At 40.2% G+C, this 25585-nt stretch overlaps 1 protein-coding gene across 1 annotated transcript in view; it reads right to left on the bottom strand.

Annotated features, from left to right (window-relative positions):
* Positions 1 to 25043, bottom strand: part of Xpr1 (xenotropic and polytropic retrovirus receptor 1) — a 145029-nt gene extending 119986 nt beyond the window's left edge. Inside the window, exon 1 of the mRNA XM_075988290.1 lies at positions 24762 to 25043. Coding sequence (XP_075844405.1) covers positions 24762 to 24830 — 69 coding nt within the window. The 5' untranslated portion in view covers positions 24831 to 25043. The remainder of the gene's footprint in view (positions 1 to 24761) is intronic.
* Positions 25044 to 25585: the final 542 nt, after the last annotated feature.

Consider the following 25585-nt stretch of genomic DNA (forward strand, 5'->3'; position numbering starts at 1 on the left):
CATCTGAAGGGCTTGGATAGTCCCAGCCCTCCAGCCCTGCTGCCTACAACACATATAGCCTCTCTTTAGTCAGCTCAATACCAGGCCTACTGCTTTCTTCACCAATGTTCCATAGTCCTACAGCCTCCAACATCGTAGTTTCTCCACCGCAACTTAAGCTTCACCTTCACAACTTTATGAAATGGCTTCTCGAGGCATCCTTACAGGTAATCTACTCTGCCACATGCAACCCGGCCTCAATGACTGATTGGAATCTTGGTGCAAACCTCTCTGACCCATGTCTTATATTCCATATGCATGCAAAATCAGCACTACATGTACAACACTGCCAAGTCTTGCTGTCAGCTCCAATTGTAGCCTGTCCCCTTTCTGCCATAGCTATGGTGCCCTCTGTACATCTTGGCAGCTGAACCTAGGAAAAATACTTCCCTTGGCAGTTGTTTTAGAATAGGGTTCCTTAATGGCATTCTCAATTTAGTCTCTCTCCTTTTAAACTAATTTGCTTTTTTTAAGTTTCTGTAAAATTCTGTAAAATGTGTTTTAAAGATATAATACCCTCTCTTCCCCAATTCCAGATCCACTTCCCCCTCGCTACTGGCCCAAGTTTGTGTCCTTTTTTTTCCCCATTCATCAAGCCCAATTTGTGCTGCCCAAATATTCTTCGTTGTGTGGTCTTCCACTGGAATGTGGTCAGCTTACCAGGGGCTACACTCTTAAAGAAAACTGTCTCTCCTTCTTCCAGAAGCTAACAATTGTTCCACAACTAGGGGTAGGATTATGTGCCCAACTGCCCTCTCCAGATTTTGTTCATGTTGTCACAACCATTGTGAGTTCATATGTACAGCTACCCTCATTGTGTGGGGAAGACACTATTTCTTTGTAGTCCATCCACCACCTCTGGCTCTCACACTCTTTCTACCTCCTCTTCCAAAATTATCCATGAGCCTTGGGAGGAGAAAGTATGACATACATGTCCCACACTAGAGATGAGCGTTCCACAGCCTCTTAGTCTATGTACACTGGGCCAGTTGTGAGTCTCTGTGTGAGTCACCATCTACTGCCAATAAAAGCTTTTCCAATGAGGCTTGAGAGGTGCATTTATTCATGGATATAACAATAAGTTACCAGGAATCAACTGAATACTACATCTATTTAGCAGAAGAGTAGAAAGAAGGTTCTCCCCTAATCCCTACGACTTAATCTAGCCATAGGTTCTTGACCCAATAATAGTGCAAAGTATGAATTTTATCTTCTGGAGCGGGAGTAGATGCAATCATTAAGTGGTTGGTCACTCCCATCTGTGAACATGTCTTGCGAGGCCAGTTTGTTACAATAGCTTGCAGGGTCCACAGATAGGTAAGACTGATGACTACTTTTCTCCTCTGGCAGCATGCACAGTGATGGGGGAGTGTCATATATCAATCTGTTGATTTCATTGGTTAAGCAATAAAGAAACTGCTAGGGCTGGGCGGTGGTGGCGCACGCCTGTAATCCCAGCACTCGGGAGGCAGAGGCAGGCGGATCTCTGTGAGTTCGAGACCAGCCTGGTCTACAAGAGCTAGTTCCAGGACAGGCTCCAAAACCACAGAGAAACTTTGTCTCGAAAATAAAAAAAAAAACCAAAAAATAAAATAAGATAAAGAAACTGCTAGGCCCATTTGATAGGCCCACCCTTAGGTGGGTGGAGTAAACAGAATGGAAGGCTGGGAGAAAGAAGCTGAGTCAGAGAGTCGCCATGATTCTCGCACTCCAGACAGACGGAGGTTAAGATCATTCCTGGTAAGCCAGATGGTGGGCTACAGCAGATTATTAGAAATGGTCTAGTCCAGGTGCGAGAGCTAGCCTAGAAGAGCCTAGATAGAAATGGGCCAAGCGGTGTTTAAAAGAATACAGTTTCCGTGTAATTATTTCGGGGCATAAGCCATGTGGTCGGCTGGGGTGAAGCTAGCCATGGTGGCGGCCAGGTGCCGGGGACGCAGCCCCGCCACTCATATTTCAACAGCACAGCACCTTTTTTAACTATGAAAAGCTAGCCAGTGAGAATGAAGATTCAAAGTCAGCTTGATTTTCTCCATGTTCTATGATTTGAGAATGTGATATCACTGGGCAGAGGTGGAGCACACCTTTATTCCCAGCACTTGGGAGGAAGAGGCAAGCAGATCTCTGAGTTCAAGACTAGCCTAGTATAAGGAGTGAGTTCCAGGACAGTCAGGACTACACAGGGAAACACCCTTAAAAAAGAAAGAGAGAGGGAGGGAGGGAGGGAGGGAGGGAGGGAGGGAAAATGTGCTGTCCTTTGCAATAGTGTAATCATAGCAAGGGCAATAGCCTTTAATGTTTTTTGGGGGGGATAGAATCTCACTTGTTAACAATGCCAAAAGAAATAAATTTGGCATTGATTTTTTTATTTGTTAACCTGAGTACATAGTGAGGACACTGTTGTTCTGTTATAGGGTGACTCCACTTTAATCCTTTTATGTGTGTGTATCTGTGCATATGTGATATATATATATATATGACTATATATAACAGTATATATACAAACAGGGAAATTCTATGTTAATTCTAATATCACTTTTTTGAAAGGTCTTTATTGTTATCTCACCCTATATTTCCTTCTGCACCCTGGACTACTATCCCCCACCTAATTTTAAACCTTGTTCCATTATTCTCCTTTATATCATTGCACTTTATCTCCCCTCCTAGTGGTTTTATCTCCCTCAAACAGTGGTTTGAATGAGAATGCCCCCCAAAGGTTAATATATTTGAATGTTTGATCCCTAGTTGATGGAACTGTTTTAGGAAGGAGTAGGTGTGGTCTTGTTGGAAGAGGTGTGGGCTCTTATCATGCCAAGCCAATATTCAGTCTTTCTCTCTTCTCTTCCCCTCCCCCGTGTGTGTGTGTGTGTGTGTGTGTGTGTGTGTGTGTGTGTTTCTGTCTGTCTGTCTGTCTGTCTGTCTGTCTGTCTGTCTGATGCTTGTGGATAAGCTATGAACTCTCAATCACTCCTCTAGTACCATGCCTGCCTGCTTGCTGTCATGTTCCCCACCATAATGGTCATGAACTCACCCTCTGAAACTGTAAGCAAACCCCAATTAAATGCTCTCTTTCATAAGCTGCCTTGGTCTCTTCATAGCAATATAAAAGAAACTGAGACAGCTCCTTTGAAAGCCTCCTGTCTCTCCTTTATTAATTTCCTGATATATCTATGAGTATTTCAAATGAAACACACTTATCTGAAGATTCAAATACAAACATGCAAACAAAATGTTTGTATTCTTCTAAAGTGGAGCCTTTGATGGGTGTGGTCTTGCCCTCAGGACACCTTCCCTATTGTCCCATTGCAAAAGAACAAGGTTTCTCCTTAATTGTGTGTGTCTCTTCAACAACTGCAGGTGTTTTCTATGCATCCTCCTTGTTAAAACTTCAAACTCAATCACACGCCTTTCCTTGTCAATCTTTTAGTTCCACTTGCTACTCTCTCTCCTCTAAACTAGGATAAGAGCAGTCAGCAAGTGACCACACCACAGGTCAATACTATCCTATCTTAAAATTGCCTCTGCCAAACAAATTATTATAGATCATTACTTTTGCCATAAGTCTCACTTGACTTACCAGAATTCAGGCATTCTTTGCCAGAAAATAACATGAATGGCCTCTAAGCAACTTCCCAGTAGAATCTTGCTCCCCTCTGAAACCTCAGGATTCAGGCTTCCATTGTCCACATTTCTCCTGGAATTTTGATTTTCTGAACTCCTACCAAAATGACCCAGTAAGCTCCACTTAGAGCACTGTGGGGCCTGTCTCTAGTTCACAGCTCCAAACACCTGCACATTTCTCCCACAAATCAACTAACAACCAACAATGCACACTGTCAGGATTATCATGGCAAAAGTTATACTCTATGTAACAATTTTCCATATTACTTTTTTTGTTGTTGCTGGAACAACCAACTGACAAAAGCAATGTAAGGGGCGAAAGGTTCAGAGGACAGAGTTCATCACAGAGAAAAAACACAGCAACAGGAATGTTAGGGGCTGGTCCCATCACATCCAGTCAGAAACAGACAGGGATAAATGCTGTTACTCGGGTGACTTCCTCCTTACTCCTTTTTATTCAGTATAGAACCCCAGCCCATATAATGGTGCCACCAACCATCATGTAGGTTTTCAATTAAACCTTTCTGGAAATGCTCTAACCAACACTCCTAGTAGTATGTCTTTTGGATGAAAAGAAATTCAGTCAAGATGCCAATGAAGATTACCATCAAAATGAATATTACCATCAAAATTATAAAATAATAGCTATATTTACTGAATGCCTATCATCAGATATTATGAATATCTTAATTTATTATTTTAAGAGAAACTTGCAAGTCTATTTTAAGTATATGACTCCCACTTAACCAATTGAAGATCTGAGACTCAGAAAAGTTATCAAAGTACCATGCCCAAGTATTGCTAAGTATTAGTCACTTTACAATCAATGTTTCTTTGAGAACAATAATAGATAGCTCATTTGGGAGTAAGACCTTATTTCCTAAAACAACTTCTATCTTGGTCTCAAATTTTCTGATTGTTCCCATATATTTCTATATTTTTTTTCCTGTATCCTTTTGGTTTTGGTAAGAAGTGTGATAAAGAGTCTCTGATAATCCTTGCCTCCTGGTAGTAGTGTTTCTGTGCAGCCCCCTCCAGTACTACAGATGGCAGGCTTGTGTAAGCAACTGCATATTGCAGAGATGCCAGGGTAGAACTTCTGAAGATAGATCAAAAGATACAGTGTTTTCTTCTTGTTCTGTCTAGTATCACCCACTCCTGAGAAAGCCAGCCAAGAAAACCTCAAGTGGCCCTATCAAGATCTCCATATAGTAAAGCTGAGGCCTCATAAAAAGTGCAGCACAAACGTGCACACCCTGACTGAGCCACCCCACTGCTTCTCAGTTCAAGATAAGCACTGACAACTTCACTGAATCATCTGATTAAGCTGCTCCCAAATTTTTGTCACACAGAAACCATAAGACATGTGTATTAATTTAAGCCATTACATTTTGTAACAACTTACCATAATGCAACAGATAATTAACACAAGCTAGATTTGAAAAAAAAAAGTTATATAATCAAATGCACCTGTTAGTAGATCATAAGTAACATCTTTGGTTAGTTCTTATCAAAGTAAATTTTTATTCCCATAAAATTAAAGATTATAAAAAAAGTGAGACTGGAGAGATGGCTCAGTGGCTAAGAGCACTTACTACTCCTGCAGAGGACCTGGGCTCACCTCCCAGCACCCAATCACAAAACTCACAACTGCCTGTAACTCAACCTCCAGGAAATTCAGCACTATCTTTATGGCCTCTGTGGGTATCGGCACACTCAGGTTACACACACATATATGCAGGTACTCACATATGTACATAAAATAGATAAATCTAAAATTTTTTAAATTTGAAAAATGGCTGGGCGGTGGTGGCATATGTCTTTAATCTCAGCACTTAGGAGGCAGAGGCAGGCAGATCTTTGTGAGTCCAAAGCCAGACTCGTCCACAAGAAAACAAAACAAAACAAAAAACCCTATTAGCCAGTGGTGGTGGCACACGCCTTTAATCCCAACACCCAGGGGACAAAGGCAGACAAATCCTTGTGAATTTGAGAACAGCCCAGTCTACAAAATTAGTTTCAGGACAGCAAGGGCTACACAGAAAAACCCTGTCTCAAAAAACTAAAAAACAAACAAACAAAAAACTATTGGGGCTGGGCAGATGGGTTAGCACTAAAAGCAAACTGGCTGCTCTTTTGGAGGACCTAGGTTTGCTTCCCAGCACCCACATGGTGTACCATAACCCTATTTTGTGTGTGTGTGTGTGTGTGTGTGTGTGTGTGTGTGTGTGTAAAATCCTAGTGGATTTAAAGCCCTCTTCTGGCTGTGGATGTCAGGCACACACGTGATACACAAACATAAGCAGGTAAAACACTCATACATGCGAAATAAAAATAATTTTTAAAATAAAATACAAATGCCCTTGAAAAGTCACTCACACGCTAAAACAGGTCTGACAGAAGACTAAAACACGGCTTTATCTAAGGATCTTATTCTGATGATAAGATGCAGTCTTCTAGCACTAAAGTCTGCGTGGCTCATTTGTACATTCCTGTGGCACAATGTCACTTCAAAGTCTGTGAGTCACAGTATCTAACAAAGTGCATGTTAAAATACATCTAGAAACTATACAGACTCATCACTTAATTTTAAGTATTAGCTGATTGTTACTTTTATTTTAAAGCAGTTGCAGTTTTATGAGATATCAAATTGCAAAGTCCCACCTCAGTTATTCCAAACTTCATTATTTTTTTATACAAAATTCCAATCACTTTCATTCACTAGACAGAGAAAATGTTTTCAAGGTTTTGCTTTCTAGACTTCCTAAATATATACTATGACTATTCAATTTAGCAAAACATTTTGGATTTTTGGTCAAATATAAAAGTCACCACAATGTAACACTGCTAGCTACTCTTCTTAGTACACGCCTGTCATTATATAGGATGAAAAGACTAAAAATAAAAGTAAACTCAAAGGAAACTAAATTTTACAATGCCTACATGCCTATAAATTCTCTTTTAAATCTACAGATCTCAGACTACTTCATGGCTCACATTTCGAGAGATATTTTTAAGAAACACTACTTCATCAAACTCTCGTCAGGAATGCACGGTTATTTTTCATATTCTTCAGAAAGAAAAGCATCAGTAACAACTGAGGCCCGTGTAAGATGCATTTCAATGCTGAAGACACTTAGATGCAGTAGTGCCACTCTCGCTGCTGGTTTAGGGAATGTGTGGGGCTACAACTTTCGTTTCTATGAGTTTACTAACCTCTGGAGATGCAAAGCCAGACACGCACAAAGTGAAGACACTCTGACTACTTCAAAACATGGCAGATGGTATCGTGTCATAGCACACGTAACAGCACATGATGACGCACGAAGCCAAAGAGCAAGACAAGGCCTGGTTTGGCCTTTTTATAACAATGCACTAACAAGAACTAACCTGAGCTGGGCAGTGGTGGCACACAACACTCAGACGCAGGCTGATTTCTGAGTTTGAGGCCAGCCTGGTCTACAAGAGTTAGTTCCAGGACAGGTCCAAAGCTACAGAAAAACTCTATCTTGAAAACAAACAAACAAACAAAAAACCCCTAACCTGAATCACATAAGAACTACATGAATCTCTCCCCAACACGGCATCCTCAACAACCTAAACCTTTAAGAAGGCACACCTCTTAAAGATTCTAAAACCAGCATATCTGCCACATCCCAGGCACCGTAAATGGAGTCCAAATGCTCAGCTGTCATCAACCGGTTTCTAGAAAATTTTGACATTGAAAGGGGGTAGTGTAATGTAAAAATATTGAGTAAACATGTAAACATATACAATAGAAAATAACACCAATAACCTTTCTTATTTAGGTCAGGTCTTTCAGCACTTTCAAATATTGTTACATCTAATTCTCAACACTCTAGCAAGGTATCCTTATGTACTTCAACACTGTCTATACACTTAATACTAATCAATTCATTCCCTTCCATATATCCCTCCTAAAAAGACAATCTTGCTCTCTGTAGTTTATGGATGAGAAAACTGTGACAGATAGGCACAATAACCTGCACTAGATGTGTTACCACAATTTTAAGTGATGTCAAAAACCAACATATTTTCTAAATCACTCTACTAAGAACCAAGTAAGAAGAGTGAACCTCTTCACTCCAGAGGCAGAAACAGGCAGATCTCTGTATGTTCCTAGCCAGCCTGGTCTACATAGTAACTTCTGAGCCAGTCAAAGCTACACAGTGAGATACGGTCTCAGAAATTTTAAAAAAACAAACAAATGAACAAACAAGAATGTTTAAAGGTCCTTGTTACAATGCAATCAAATCCAATAGAAAACGTTCTGTCTTTTCTAAGAAATACTCAAGAGTATAAGAACAGCTTGAGACATTCACCTTTTAAAACATAAGCTTATTCTACACAGAGAGGATTAGTCAAAAGACAGACAGACTATGTCATTAGATGTGGCAAATTCTTTTGTTTACTGACATAGTTTTGTTACCTATTATAAAAATATTAAAAAAATGGAAGAAAATATTTTAAAAAACCTACTGCTAAATATGGACTTACTGAGCAGCAATCAATCAATCAATCAATAAGTGAAACTTCTTTAGATTAATCCCCAAAGCTCACTTACATGCAACAGAAGACAAACATGAAATGTCACTTCTGCTATTCACTGCCTTCAACCTCTTCCTCTTCTAAATTGCGCCTCCTTGTCAGAGTGGCAGATCTCACTGACATTTAGTCATTTTAATAGAAGGTTAAAGTTTCCATGTGAAATCAGATTAACTTCTTCTTTCTCTCTGCCTGCCCCCACTCCCTGGTTCCTTCTGATTTTGGAGCTGGAGACTGAACCCAGGTCCTTGCCCACGTTAGGCAAACACTCTCACATTTCCAGTTGTCAACAAATCCAATGAGCAATTCTTTGTTCATTTTTCCCTTCAATACACTGTATTATATGCTGTCAAACAAATCAAGTGGAAGTTTTCATATTAATTTGAAGCAAATTGCTAACTAACAATAAAAGAAAACACTTTTAACATAAATCCTGAAAGGTACCATCATCTCAATTTAGGGAGTAGTGTACTGGGGACTAAACCCAGAGTTCTATTGTTAGACATATACTCTACCAGTTATGATTCTCAGCCCTCAAAGTATGTTTTAAATAGTTCTCCTAGACATTTCAAGTAACAGCACTAATATAGGTAATGGAGTAACTCTAAGTTAACAGTGAGTATATATTCCAGAAATATGACATGTTGACTGCATACACATGGTAGTTTGAATGTAATTGGTCCCCATAAACCTATAGGGAGTGGCACTATTAGGAAATGTGGCTTTGTTGGAGTAGGTATGCCCTTGTTGGAATGTATGTCACTGTGGGGGGAGGACTTTGAGGTCTCCTATGCTCAAGCTATGTCCAGTGACACAGTTCACTTCCTGTTACCTGCATATCAAGCTCCTTCTCCAGCACTCTGTCTGCCTACATGCTACCACGGCCCATCATGGTGATAATGGACTAAACCTTTGAAACTGTAAGCCACCCCAATTAAATGTTGTCCTTTATAAGAGTTGCCGTGGTCATGGTGTCTCTTCACAGCAATAGAAACCCTATGTAAGACAATATATTTATCCCCCTTCCCTCTCAAAGCTTAATGACAATGTAGTAATTTTTTTAAGTATAAAGCTGTAAGGAAAAAATGGGGAAGGAGATATAGCAGGTAGCAGGTTTAATACGTCTGCCCGAAACAGTAGGAGAGGAGTGAACTGATTTACCACACAACACAGAAAACTTGAAATACCTTCAGAGTAGGAACCTAACAGGAAGCAAGCCAATTCAAGTCTATAAACCCAAGAGGCCAGGAACTGGAAGTATCATGTGGTTGAGAAGGCAAAGTTAAATAAAGGCTAAATACAGGATTGGTTGAATAAAGTGGTGAACAGGTCTACTCCTGGCTTACCACAATACTTTCCACACATATCCCACAAGACACTAACATCATTTAGACCAAGAAACTGAACTGAAGGAAAGAGGAGGGATTAGGATATTGACTGCAGACCAAGCAGAGGACAGAGGCAACAAGCACAGACTGAAATTCAAGTGTGTACACAAATGGTAGGATGGCAAGCTGATTTCTTCCCCAACCCTCATAACTAAGAGCATGCCTGCTAAGAAAACATAACTAGGGGGACTGGAAACAGGATCAGTGGGTAAAAGTGCTTGCTGGGCAAGCATGAAGACCATAGTTCAAATTCCCAGCACCTATGTAAAAAGTGGGACGTAATGACACACACCTGTAATCTCAGAACTGTAGGGGGAAGAAACAGGAAAGTCCCTGGTGTTTACATGCTGCCAGAACTGCTCCAGGTTCACTGAGGAACCCTGTGTCTCAAGGGAATAAAGTGGTGAGTGATAGAATAGGACACTGATAGCCTCCTCTGGCCTCTGAGCATGAATAGGTAGAAGCACCCAAGGCACATGTGCACATACAGCACAAAACACACACACGAGAGAGAGAGAGAAAGAGAGAGAGAGAGAGAGAATACAATTGAAGGAAAACTAGGATATTGTCTCTCTGTTTCAATATTCCTTAGTTAAACAATGGCATGTGAATATGATGGTAATTATATAATAGCCTCATCAGAGCTCATTTGCATATATCACTCAAGAGTGTTCTCTAAAGTCAAGCACTTTCTATTTTATTTTAGATTAAGAATCCTCCTGTGAGTTTGCTTTAAAGTAGTTATCCATCTTTAATTCTTTAATCAAAGTATAGAGATCATTGACTTTACACTAGAAATGCTATTCTAGGTTAGTTTCACAAACAAGGCAGATATACTCTTCCTATATGCATACAGGAATTGTGAGAAACACAACAAATTTTTCATGAACCCAGTACATGTTCAACATTAGAAACTAAGTCTCCCAGTAATAACTGTAAAATTACTCATACACACATTGAAATAACAAACTTATAAATCTCACTATTATAACAAGTAAATCTGTTTTTTCACTTATGAAAATAGTAAGAATCACTTCAGTGGTTTACAGAAAGTTGTTTTCTTTTTTAATCAGAATATGTAGTCTGAATTTCAGAAATTCTACTTTTCCACAGAATTAGTGGGGTCTAGATACTTGCACTACTGAGGTCTATAAATTACATTCTTTTTTTGACATTCAAGAGCAATTTTATTAGAGTTTAAAAGAAAAATCCCTTCAGCAGATAAGCTGTACGTCTCAGCAGCTACTCAGAGGAGGAAAATGGAGGAGAGAAGGTTTAAGCCATGCCACTTGACATGGAGGCACACAGTCACATGGAGGTGAGGGAGCTTAAGAGGGTGTGAAGAAGTCCCTAAATTCTGACCAGCAGCAGAAAGAAAGAGACAGAACAAAAGAAAAGACAAAGTTACATCTTTCTGAGTCATAGCTTGCTGTGGGAGCGCCTTCGCCTCCTTCAGCCAATAGCCTTTATGTTACCAGCCCACTTGGGCAGGGTCTCTTATACTGTAAACACGGCTGCTAAGCGTGTGCACTCTATCTTGCATCCAGCTCTCATTTCCAGCTGCTAGACTCTGTTCCTGTTCTCCATTTGTGCAGAGGATTGTGATTTAGGACAGTGATTTGTAAGTCTTCCCTAAATAAATAACCGTTTATTATACGTAATTCTGAACGAGGTGGGATTATTTTGTAACTTCCATCATCAAGAGCTCAGAAACTCATGCTGGTTTGATTCAGCTTATAGAGGCTGTTGTTTTTATTTGTGTGTTGTGTGGGTGGCTGGGATGCAGTGGGGGTGCACAAGAGCCACAGTGCCAGTGGCAGTCAGAGAACAACTTTCACAAGTCAGTTCTTTCCTCTCACTGTGTGGGTCCCAGGCAGCAAACTCTGGTAATCAGGCTTGGCAGAAGATATCTTTAAAGGCTGAGCCATCTCTCTAGACTGAATTTCTGGTTTTACACACAGCCTGTGTGGCTCTAAAGCAAATAGATATTGGGTCAATTTTTGAGACACAATCTCCAGCAATTCAAAAATTAGACCTTGATTCAAGGCTGCTGAACAGCCACTGCCAATGACAAGCCTAGAACACTGGCCATCCTGGATGCTGGGAAACCCAGAATCAGAGACAGAAAAAAGGTGTAAAGTAATAAAAGGAATCTAAACTGGGATTCTCTGTTCTTGTCATGGCCATGAATAATAAAAGTTTCAGAGCTCTGCAGTAGCCACTAGCCACATGTTGCTATTAAAATTTTAATTAGCTAAAATTAAATATTGAGTTCTGCAGTCTCATGAACCACATTTCAAGGGCCCATCAGTCATATGTGACTCGTGGCCACATACTGGACTATACAGATATAGAACATTTCCTCTATCACTGCAAGTCCTACTGCATAGTGCTGTACTGCAGTTTACCTATCAAGATAATTGCCAATGCTGCTTTCCTTAAAACCAATAATGCCTTCCAGCGATAAAACCTCTAACAGTCAACTATCTCCCTGGCTAGGTAATAAATAATACATTATTACTGCCTATAATATACAGACCAGATGTTTTACCTACAGTATCACAATGACTAAGAAAGCCTCTTCCACAGGTAGAATCTAAGATTCAGAAAGGGTAATAATAATAAAGTCAAACTTCAAATTGCTTTCTTAAAATCCAACTAGGCAGAGGTCAGAGATGTAGTTCAGTGGTAGAATGCCTGCATAGCATACATAAGACCCTGAGTTCAAGTCCTAGTACTGGGGGGAAAAACTGTGAACAAAACATTCATATACCAGTATAGATATTAGCATTGTCTTTTTAAAACAGTCTTTAAAATTCATGCTTCTGTGAATGCAAGCATACATGTCTTGCAGCACATGTGCAGAAATCAGAGGAAAATCCATGGGAGTTGGTTCTCTCCTTCTACCATATGGTTCAAATAGTCTTTGGGCTGATAGTAGGTGCTTTTAACTGCTAAGTCATCTCTTAGCCCAGCATTAACATTATCTTAAAAAGAAAAAGAAAATAGAACAAAGGGGGTCAACATTGAAAGTAAAGGGGAAAGAATGTCTCAAAACAGTAACAATAGCGGCATATCCAAGCATACTCCAGTAAAAAAGATATACACAAGGAATTTGATCCATTCAAACAGTGTAAGACCAAGGCCTTGTAGAATGAAATGAGTGCATCATTAACTCTAGCTTTCTAATCACATGCTCAGCCAGTCTCATAATTATCTCCTCTCAATAGGCTGGTGGAGAAAACAGACAAACAATATGATGACAAGGAAAACATGTTTTAGCCTAAAATATGGATGCTAAGTACATTTCTCATTGTAATGAATAATTTGGTACACGGGTATTTAAACATCACTCCTTTGTGAGCTTACAATATTCAGCCAACCACTTAATTGTATACAATTGGCCAAGCCCCATCAATCTAAGGTTACTGAAAAGATCAATTCAGATTGGAACTTGGGGCAGAGTGAATTCAAAGTAAAGACATTCTGTGAAACTCCTTGGCAACCAGTAAAATGGTGTTCCCAAGCAAGGCACTGACCTCAAATGACACCTTTTATTCAAATTCCAGCAGCATTTATTAGTTCCTGTAGCAAATGCCCTGAGACTCCCAAGTACCAAATAAAAAACAATTCTTCCCCTTCAACTTTTTTCCTACTCAGCAGAACCATTGCACAGAAAACATATCACAGTGATAACAGAATTGAATTTGAATGAGAGCAAGGGAATGAATGGGGTACATGGAAGGGGTTGGAGAGAGAAAAGAGAAGGGAAAATGACATAATTATATTGCAATCTCAAAAGTTAAAAATAATAGAATCTGTACTAAGACAAAACTGAGTTCATAATCTTAATTCATCCTAAACTGTGCAGCCTTGGACAACTACTAGAGTATGAGATATTTTTCTTCAAAAATAAGATAAACACCTATGTCAACAGGCCTGTTGTAAAGATCACATGAGAAACTTCATCCAACAAATATATAAGTAGCTAAATGTGACAGATGGTGGGCTAGATACTAGATGGACAATATCTACTACCTGGCTGGACATTCAGCAAGCATCTGGTAAATGCTACACTATAACATTAAATCTAAAAAGCCACCAACAGCAACACACATCATTGGTTTATATACTTCTAAGACTGAAATACTATGTCAAACAGAAAAACAATATAGCATTAATTTTTAACACATCCCAATTTCATTTAAAATGTGAACTATATATAAAACTAATTAAAACACTGATTCAAGTCTTCATAATTTTTTACTATACTCTCTGTTTTTCCTGTCTTTGATCATAATTTTTCTAAAACATCATGTAAGATACAAATTACAGACAGACACATACCACATTGTGTCATCTCTTTAAATCTTTTATGGACAAAGAATGGTAATACATGCCTATAGTCACAGCACTTAGGAGGTTAAGGCAGGAGGATGGCAACTCTGAGGCAGTTCTGAGCTACATATTGAGATCCTGTCAATAAGTAAATAAATATTTGCAATTCATACCCAGGAACATATCTTCACAGTGTTCTAGGCTTTTCAATCCCTCCCAGATCCTTTACAGGTTCACTCTATAGACTGTCCAATGCTCTAATAAAATCAAACTCTATTAGGTATATCTGGATATGGTGTAGGAGTTTCTTCTGTTTGTGTGTTGCTTTCATTGGTTAATGAATAAAGAAACTGCCTTGGCCTTATTGATAGGGCAGAACTTAGGTAGGTGAAGAAAACAGAACTGAATACTGGAAGAAGGGCAAAGTGAGAGAAGCCATGGCCTGAGATGGATGCCAGTTAGAATCTCCGGTAAGCCACTGTCACTGGCGATACACAGATTAATGGAGATGGGTTAAACTAATATGTAAGAGTTAGTCAATAAGAAGTTAGAGCTAATGGCCAAGCAGTGTTTTAATTAATACAGTTTCTGTGTGGTTATTTTAGGTGTAAGCTAGTTGGGTGGCCGAGACAAACAAAGGGCCCTCTCCTCATAGATATTCCCATTGCTCAACTTCATTCTTTCTGCCTACACTGCCTACAGTGTCCTTTTCCTTCTTACCTGTATGATAAAATTATATTCAATCGCTTGTATATTACTGAAATAATACCACTGTAGATCCTTCTAATTTAAATGTCTTTGCTCTCTAGGGCAAAATCAATTGGTCATTCTTTTGTAATAAACAATATGTGTGTGTGAGTAATAATACACATAAATGTATGTATGTATAATTAGAAGACTACGTAATTTAAAAATTACTCAAAAGTAAAAACTCATGCTGACTTTACTGCAGCACCCTGCATGATCCCAACTGTGTGTCATCATGTTAGAACCTAGTCTCTAAAATTTGACACCCTGCCTTTGCTTTCTAGCTCTAAGCACTTGCCAGCTATACAACCTACTCATCCTAAAACTCAATGTTTCTTCTAACAAGAATAATAATATACTTTGGATAGTGAAGATTAAAGTGCACACTAGAGCACTCAATAAACATTAGCTATGGTTATTATCATTATTGTTTTACTGTTGTTTTAAAAAGAAGGGAGGCACTCATGAATAATGAATATATTTAATACATGCTCTAATATCCTCTAGACCAGTGCTTCTCTACCTTCCTATGTTGCAACCCTGGTGACCCCCCAACCATAAAATTATTTTGTTCCTACATCATACCTGCAATTTTGCTGTTATGAATTATAATGTAAATCGTTTTTGGAGATAGGGGGTTGCAAACCTCAGGTTAAGAACCACTGCTCTATGCACATTGTCCTGACTTTGGCTTGTCAACTTGAGCTATAGGAGTTAGGAAATATAGTCTTCACGTAACCTATGCTACAAAACAAGCAGAGGTATGTTACAGAGGAATACGCTATTCATTTCTTAACCTTCCTGAGTCTTCCTTTAATTTCTACCTGACCCCTCAAGCCTTTCTCTCTCTCTCCTCTTCTCCCCTCCCTTCCATAACCACTAAATAAATATCCAACCTCACTCTGCATGGTATGCCTATTCGTCTGTCTCTCATCCACTGCCACCACATGGTTCGCCACCGGGACCAGCCACCTTTGGAGACCTGCTGCATGGTCTCATGCGCCTGTCCTAGCCTGGGACTGGCTGCTCTCGGGACTGCTGCTCCCTGCCTGCTACCAAATGGCCTGCTGCCTGCCATCACATGGGGACCTGCAGGGTTTCTGCCACTGCAGCTACATGGGGATCCGCAGCAATTTTTAATAATCCATTACAATATGGCTGTGCTAAACCTAAGCAGCCAGCTGTAAGGCTGATCCCATGCAGTGTGTGACCTGTATGTCCTCAATTTATCCATTCAAATACAAAGGTATTGAGTTTTTTTTTTTAATTCCAAAGCTAACTTTTTAGGACAAAATATTGTTTTTACTATAAAATTGCAAAGAACTAAAGTTAGGCAACCACTAGAAGCTCACTTAAGCCACTTGGATACATTTAAGAATGCACTTGTGATTTTCATCTCAGTTAAAAAAAAAATATCTTGACACGGGCTAGTCAACAAACGAATTTACAAAAATGACCATCACAACTAATTTACTATACAACTATATTATCATTGATGACTGTCTTCCTTAGTGTATACTAAAAAAGCTAAGAACAATTCATTAGAACAAATACTATAGACATCTGAAATATGAGCTCAAATGAACACAGACATTTTCTATAAAAACCTACATATGACATCTGACAGATAAAGCTTGAGGTTTCATCTCCCTAATATAAACCTGACTAACCAAGCACTACACATTATCTTTGAACTCTTTGAAAAGAAGAACTTTTTAATATATTCATCTTACTATATGCCAGGCATTGTTCTAAGAACTTTTTGTGGTTTGACTTATTTAATCCTCAACAGCTAGGCATGTTGCATACATCTGCAATCCCAGCATTTTCTCAATAGGCTGAGACCAAAGTATCAAAAGTTCAAACTACAGTTATAGTTCAGTAGTAGAGTGCTTACCTAATATGTCAAGATCAGCCTGCATTACATAGTGAGACTGTCTCAATGACTTTGGAAATGTCAATTGAAGAAATGAATTTTGGAAATGACGATTTTTGTAATAGTCCTACAAGAATTTTACTATCATCATTGCTAATTTACACAAAAGGAAAGCAAAGCACAAACATGTCAAGTGATGTGGGCTTGGGAAATGGCTCAGCAGCTAAAAGCACTTACCATGCAAGCCTGATGACAAGCTCCATTCTCAGGACCCAGGGTAGAAAGAGGCAACCGACTCCTAACAGTTGTCCTCTGAGCTCCGCAAGTGTGCACTCACCACACACACACACACACACACACACACACATTTATTAAGAAAAAACTAAATGACAAGTGACTTGCTTGCAGTCACTAAGCTAGTAAGCCAGTGAGCCTTGATTTGAACCTACAGTCTGACTTTAGGTTCTCTGCGTTAACATACAAAGCCAATAAAATAAATCAGGATAACGGTTAGCTCAGCCACTGACCAAGACAAATGACCTTCATCATTTAATCTCTCTGATTCCATTCTCACTTGGACAAAACTGGAACCAAACTGTTCCTTACAGGAACATGTAACCTTGACATAAACCTTAAAGCTAACTGCCACAACTGAGGCAATCAACAGCAATATCCACTTTCACATTCCTCTTTTTACAACTCATTCCCTTCTTCTTATGCTCATCGTATTAGCTGTTTATTCATAATGTTATGACCACTATGAGGAAACATAAATTAACAGAGGTGAATTCTGTCCTACTAAGGACTCCGCTGCCTCCAAACCCTACTGACAGAAAAGACCAGTTATCACTTCACCAGAATAGGTGATACAGAAACAGGTCAGTGGTACTGAAGAGGCCTCTCACTGTCTCATCTGTGCTCCTGTAACTAGGAGCAGCAGTATAGTTATTTAGAAGCTCAGCCTCCTCCTCCTGAGACAGCACTAACAACCTACGTACACAGCCTGCTTTTAAGAGAAATGTTTTCTAAAGTGTTTATCACAAGGTGTGACGTAAGCCCTCAAATAAATAAACAAACAAATCCTGGCTGCTGCTGTCACCACCACTACCACCACTGCTGCTATTTACACTCCCTCACAGAAGCAAGAGCTCCACAGTGTGAGACTTAATTTCAATTCTAGCTTTATTGACTTAGCAGGTGAAATCCAGGGAAGCCAAATTTCTTTTCTCTACGGCCCTTCACTGTGTAGCAGGCACCAGGAAATCCTCACCCTACAGAATCCCTTATCCTCTCCCATGCTTTGTAAAAACAGAACATTCTTATTCAAGCTGTCTCCTAACTTTCTGAAATAAGTCCTGTGCTCACAGAGGGCACTGCTGAGCTGGTCATGATGACACGTGCCTTTAATCCCTGCACTAGGGAGACACTCCTGAAGCATAAGCAGGAGAATCTCTGTGAGTTTGAGGTCAGCCGGGGCTACATAGTGAGACCCTATATTAAAAAAATAAAATAAACAAACAAAAAAAACTTCATAAACCTACCACTCATTTGTCTTGTTTTTTTTTGTTTGTTTGTTTCCTTCTCCCACAGGTACACAAAGTAGTTTTAGATGCTGTATGAAATGTAAGATCATACCCCTAGTGGTTAGTAACAGATGCACTTGTATATTGCATACTAAACATCCCTCAGTTTTTAGTTCCTAATATAGCATATCAATAGACATTGACATCCTTTATAATTTTAAGGGTTTCATAGTGTCCTAGGATTCAAAAAGCTTGAGAACCATTGCTCTAAGGCATTAAAAAAAAAAAAGCAACCCACAATGCACACTTTCTGGAGCCAGAGAGACAGCTCAGTTGATAAGAGTGCTTGCCTAGCAGTAGTGAAAACTCTTGGGTTCTTTCTCCAGTATGGTGTAAACTGGGAATGGTAGCTCACGCCTAACAATCTCAGCACTAGAGGTAGAAGCAAAGGGATCAGAAATTCAAGGTCATCCAGCCAGGCTTACGTGGAAATCCTTTCTGGAAAGGGGGAAGAGGAGGAAGGAAAGACTGAGGGAAAGGGAATATGGGGAGATTAAGTGGAGGAGTGGAATAGAGACTGAGACTTCCCCACTTTCCTCTGTGACTGCATCCCACCTTTCTATCTTAAAAAGACCAACTGTTGGGGCTGAGGCCTGGGGACCTGGCTTGGTGGATACACAGTTCACTGCACAATCATGAAGACCTGAGTTTGGATCCTCATCCTCCATGTAAAATCCTGGTATGGCGAAATTCGTCTGTAACAGCTGAACAGGGGCAATGAAAGCAGGTGGATCCTTGAGGCTTTCTGACTATCCAGTCTAGCCAAATCAACAAGGTCCAGGTTCAGTGAGAGATCTGTCTTCAAAAACTAAGAAGGAGCTGGGTGTGGTGGCACGTGCCTTTAATCCCAGCACTCAGGGCAGGCAGATCTCTCTGAGTTTGAGGCCAGCCTATTGTACACAGTGAGTTCCAGTGTACATTCCAAGGTCCTGTAGAGAGGCTGTTTAAATAAACAAAAGTGGGGCAAGGCTTTAATCTCAGCACTCAGGAAGTAGAGGCAGGTGGATCTCTGTGAGTTCTAGACCAGCTAGAGCCATCTTTTGAGACCACCTCAAAAATAGATAAGATGGAGAGCAATAGAAGATACCTGATGCCAACCTCTGGCTTCTAAACACAAATGCACACAGAAGTGTTCACTATTTAATGACAGAGCGTACCTTAGGAATTAATTAGCTCCTTATTCCTGATCTAAGTTCTTTATACTAGTATAGACCTCCTTCAATAATAAGACTTAAAAAAAAAAAACAACCTTTCCTACCTGAGTATTTTTGATTTAATAATTTATCTCAGTATTTCAAAGGGCTAGTGTAAGGTTCAGGACTGCTTTAATTTTGAACTTAATTTTGATGGATACCAGACTATCAAGGCACACATGAGATATAAGTTAATCGTGGATGTCAGAGGATATAAACACTGACTTCAAAAGGTTATCTTAACAACTGTGAAATACTTTGGTGAACTTTTTGTCAGATCTAACGAAGTATTGCTACTTTACCTGGAGTCTGGCTAGGGGCTATTTCTAGATAAGTCAGTTGTCACTGCCATGCTGTTCGCTATGCTTACACACTGGCATTACCTCACAGCATCTCCTGTTGGGTCCCTTTAAGTTTTACTGACTTTGAAGGTTGACTGAGCTAAACTTAAACAGCATTCATTTACCTAGGCAAACTGTACTAACTGCTACCCGCTGACAACGAACAAAGAAGTGAGCAAATCACTGAAAACCCTGACTCCCTCAGAATTTTAAAACATTTGTGGGAAGCCTGCTTGGCAGAGTGCTACACCAATCCATTTACTAACATTTGGAAATGTTATTTCTTCCTTCTCGTATGCATAAAATTGACAAAACTAATGGTTTTAACACTATCTTGTCTCACTCCATAGAGTTTGGGGTACGCTGCTTTAGGGACTAAAAGTCAAAAGTACCTGAAACCCCCAGCAAGTATAACTCGGTCTCTCAAATGTTTTCCAAATGAGGACTGAAGCCAGGACTAGTTTTCCATGGTCATCCCAGGTCAAATAAGATTCTTAGGTTCTTATGATCTGGGCCTTCACCCAAAAGCTGATCCAAAATCAGCCTCAGAGATGGATAGACAAGTATAATCTTACCAGGATACTCACCCTAATATACTTTACAGAGACAATAAAGAACAGTTATAGCTTCCTGCTCTACTTTTATTCACTCATTTAAATCATATTTGTAAATGTCAGACATCTAACAATCATTCATAAGCATTATTTAAAATATACTACACTGTACTTTATTTGTAGAAGTCCCATCAAGAAAAACTGTGGTTTGTGCCCCATCGGGTGGCCAAACTGAAAATTTCAAACAAGTTCCGGCAAGGCAAGTGAACCCTAACTAATCAACATAATACCCCTGAGACACGGAAGCTGCAACACAAGCTTTCCCACAGGAGGGCTTTATAAGTGAAAATCAGAACATCACAGCAAGGCTTCCTTCCACCTGACAATGGGGAAGTGTAGTTTATGCAGTACGTTTTCCAGATCATGCAACATAAAATCAGTTCATCACATTGCTTTCTGTTTAAGGAAAATAAAAGTCTCCTGCTGGAGATGTAGTTCAGTGGTAGAGTGACTTGCTTAGCATGCCCAAAGCCATGGGTTCAATCCCCAGCAATGGACACAAAAGATTTCACTGAATTTTCAAGTCACAACAAAATCTCAATTAAATTTTTTAATTTATTAATTTTTTGGCATATTTATTTATATGGAGGATTTTTGTTTTTTTTTTTTTTTGTTTTGAAGACAGGGTCTCACTATGTAGCTCTGGCTGTCCTGGAACTCACCAATGTAGACCATGCTGGCCTCAACTCACAAAGATCTTTCTGCCTCTGACTCCCAAGTGCTGGAATTTAAGGCAAACATCACTATGTCTGGCTTTTCATTAAGTTTTTTGAAAAGATGTTTTTTTAAAACATTAATTTTATATTAGGATTTAAAAATAGTTCCTTAAATTCTCTTCGTAAACATAATTAAACCAAAAAAAAACCCACAGAAATTTATAATTGAATGGGTGCTTGGATTATAAAAGGCTTACTTAGAAATCATCAAAGTTCAGTTCTCCAATACTACATACAGATAAACAACCTGAAACCCCAAAAGGAGGAAGTGATTTCATAGGGTCACACAGCTAATGTGACCTGGTTCCCAATACTGAAACATACAGTGCTCAAGAAACAAATCAGATGTGTGTGTGTGTCCACACATTTATATGAATCCAAATGGCTTAACCTTTCTAGACCTGAGTTTCTTTGCCTGAAAAAGCAAGGAAGTAGATAATCTTTAAAATTCCTTTTAATTCCTCAACTTTGGAGAGCTCACTGTTTTATGCTTATGCTTACTACAGTATACATTTAAAAAGTCATTCTTGGTTCCTGAGACACCAAAACACAGGACCCTAGAGAGAGAGAAAAAAAGATCATGTCAACAATCAAAGGCATCAAATATACTAGCCTTTATCTGATCACACTAGTCTATCTGGATGAAATTGGTCTGAGTTAGTTTCAATTAACCTATTACAGATACAACCATTGATTCTAAAGTTTTTCAAAGGATTGTGCCAACACTTACTGATGTTCCATTTTCTACCCTGGGATTTGTATTCAGATTATCAGGAACAAAGATAGTCTCTGCTCATTTGTATTTATTCTTAGTAAAACTGTTCATAAAGCATCAACTAGAAGTCCTGTATATGGCCTTGCCTTGTTTCTCTATTCTTTTGGGCTTATTCTGACTATGAATGCCACAATTTTTTAAAGACTAATAATTTTCAGGATGTTGACGTAATACTCTCAATAATTTTAGTAATTCAGGAAATTAAAAGTTAAACCAAACACTTAGGAACTAGAATGGGCCTTAAAGGGCTTTTGCCCTTTATGTATTTCTCTATGGAAAAAAGGAGAGCAGGAAGAGCAAAAACATTCTCTCCAGGGCCTCACAGCTAACATACACAAGAACTAGCACCTACCATACCACATGTATCTATACTATTATATATAATTAAATATTATGCAGAATTATGATGCAAGCAAAATGTTCAGTTTCCATCTAAAGCTCCACCTAACTCAAGTAATAATTAATAAACTGACATAAACAAAGAAACTGAACAGTTTCTGTTGGTCTGGGGCACTAGACGGCAACCTAAGCTTGAATTAAGGGAAATGCATCAAATTTCATCACTGAAGCTTCAAAAACAAATCCAAGTGTCTGTTCTGCCAACTGTTTGTCAGCATTATTTTCAACTACATGAAAACACATATTACAAAAAATTAAGCAAATCCTTAGCAAAAGCTAACTTTTTATTATAGATACCTTTTTCCCCTGACTATTTTTTGAGACAGTCTCTTCCCTGGCATTTTAAAGTCACTAACATTCCCAGACCTTAGCAATTCTTACTCATACCTCTATGCTATGTTTAAAGGAACAGCACCAAATCTTTAGAAATAATACACAGCACAAAGACTACACTATCATGCAAATGGATCCAACTTACAAAGAAAAAGCCTCTTATTTTTCACCTTGCCTATAGAACAATGAGTCTACCAAGAATAGGAGTTGCATACTAGGAATCTCTCTGTATTATCAAATTTCAATTATCCACAATAAATGAATTTTTCTAAAAGTAAATTATAATTGGTCTGAGAAAGAAAATGCAGTTACTCTAAGGCATAGGAATTCTGTCCCTCAGTGGCCAATCTAAAGTAACCATTTAGAAATAATAGTAACCAAATAGACTACGTAAATTGAGGAGTCCCAGAGTCACTGTGGTTACTCCAGCCACAAAGCTGACATTACAAATCAAGGGTTAATTGCATTTTTAAACTAAATCATATGCTTCCCCTTCCAGGCCAAGATAGTCCAAGTTAATTCAATAAAATAGTCAAATGTTGAAATACTTCAAACAAATCATAGGATACGTCCTACCACTGTTACTCTGACCAGAAATCAAGCGTTCCATACTGTATAATAAATAATAAGATGTGCTTCGGCATGCTCCGGCCCTAGTCTCTCTGAAGAACTGACAGTGGTGCTGAAGTGCCAGCAGCAGGATGAAAAGCCAAGGCCCTCCTTTCAATGAAACCCACCATCTGGAGGCTAGCCAAGGTTTTAAAACTGACTGAATGTTATTACAAACATTAAATCAACACTCTACAGCCTGAACTGTTAGAGCCTTTTCTTACAGAATGCGGTTAAAGAACCCTACAAGCAAACTGGCAAGAAACTATCAATAATAAGCCATTCGTCTCCAGCATTAAATACAGTATATTGTAAGTAAACTTATTTTACAATCTTCAAGATTCTGTTTAACCTAACTACACCCTTCCCCCACCCCAGGTCTCCAATTATTACACTGGCTGCATGAATAAATGAACTTACTGCTGTTGCCTAAACATCCTATCACTAAATTTATATGAAGTTAAAAAGAGATCCAAAATATTTTAATTCATAAAACCTAGCCAGTCTGTGTGTGTGTGCGCGCGCGCTCCTATTGATTTTATACTCTTTGTTCCTGCTCATACCATAGATGTGAATTCCTGGAGGTTAGAGACCCAGCTGTCTTTCTCTATCCAGGAGATGAGCTACTAGCTTCTGAGAATAACCTATTGCAAGCTCAAAACCCTTCAGGGACCCTACCTTCTAAATATGTGAGTGGATTTCCCTGTCTTTACTGTTCCCAATATTGACTCAAGGTTCCTTACACTATCTATTAAATAGCCTCCAAAAGCTGTGGAAGAAGAAACTGAGAGGAAGGGAGGAACATGACTCCTGTAACACACAAGTAAGGTACAGTATTTACATTACAGTGATTTTTCTCCCTAACAAAAAACTTAGCAGAAAATCTGAAATTTGAAAAGATCCTCTTGCCTCCTTCCTCTTCCCTCCATTCCAAAACCTGAGAAGAGTGAAAATCCAAAGATGAGGTTCCTCTGTATAGTTCGTGCAATCAGTACAAAGACTAGACACCGTCTCCTTATCAAAACAGAACTATTAGTTCAATGCGTTTGGAAACTATAACCACTGCATTAGGTGAAACTCATTTCACCAAGTTTCAATCCTGTTACAAAGCCTTTGTCAACAGTGGGCAAGTGGGGGTAAGCCGACGGGCTCGGTGGCCTGAAGGCAATCGCTCGAGGGGCTTATCTTGCAAGAGCACGATTCCTTGGCGAGAGATGAGCGGCGAGAAGCACCTAACCTTAGCTAGGGGGTAATCTTCCGCGGTGGGGACCGGAGGTCAGGGGGAAATGAGAGAGGGTGGCGCCGAACCGCCGCGACCCCGGGCCGCCGTCACACCTGCGGCTCAGCCTCCCACCACCATTCCTCAGCCCCAGCCCCAGCCCGGCTGTGCCCTTCCTCTCGCCGCCGCCTGCATATCCGTTACCCCGGCGGCAGAGGGCTGCGGGGGAGGGGAAGGACGGCCTGGCCGCCGGGGGCCAGAAGCGCCGGGGATGCCGCAGTGGCTCCCCGCGGCGGTGGGTCAAAGTCCGCCCCGGCCGGGGAGCTCACGGCGGCGGCTGAGGTCGCGACTGGGGAGATGGCAGCCCCTTCCGAGCCCGCCCCAAACCCGGCCGCCGCGGGTACCTCATACTGGATGTACTGCTTCCTCCACTCGGGAGTGATGTGCGCGGAGAGGTGCTCGGCGAACTTCATCCTGCCGTGTCCCCCTCACTCCCACCCGGCTCCGGCAGCTACAGGCGGCGGCGGCGGCAACTGCGACTCCGACTCCTCCCCACATGGGCCCCGGCGCTGCGCGGAGCTGCGCTTCTCTCCTCCTCCGCCGCCGCCGAGGTCTCCTCAGAGCCGCCCTCCCGCCATCTTCCTCCTCCTCTCCATAGCCCCGCCCCGCCCCGCCCTCTAGACGTCATCGCCATGGTAACCGCCTACGCCGCTCGAACGGAGGGGGCGGGGTACAGGGCGGGGCCTCCGGGGGCTTTCCTCTATACTCCGCCTCTTTGGGCCGGTCGAGGTAAAGGCACCGCCCCTGACCTCTTCCGCCTGTCTTCTACCTTCTACAGCTGCTTTCTACAGTCCGCCTGGGAAGCAGAACTGTTGTTATTTCAATTAATATTATTACTGGAGCAACAATAATCCACACAAGACGCTTATATTTGCAGAGAACTGTGCAAATATTTTTTCCATCTTAATATTGATTCTTCATAAAACCCTTAAAGATGAATCAGCACTAATCCAAATTGAATAGTTGAAACAGTTAAGAGGCAAATGCATTTAAAGGAACTGTATTTGCATGCTCTAGGGGCTCAATAAATGCTTGTCGAGTTCAATTTAAAATGTCAGTGCCAAAAAATTTGTGCTGTTTCTGTCCACGTAATTGTCTGTTTAATCTTGGAGTTACAAGAAAAGCCAAAACACCTGGATTCAAACCAGGACTGAGCCGGGCAGTAGTG

The sequence above is a fragment of the Microtus pennsylvanicus genome, chromosome 10 (genome assembly GCF_037038515.1).
Source record: "Microtus pennsylvanicus isolate mMicPen1 chromosome 10, mMicPen1.hap1, whole genome shotgun sequence".
NCBI classification, from domain to species: domain Eukaryota; kingdom Metazoa; phylum Chordata; class Mammalia; order Rodentia; family Cricetidae; genus Microtus; species Microtus pennsylvanicus.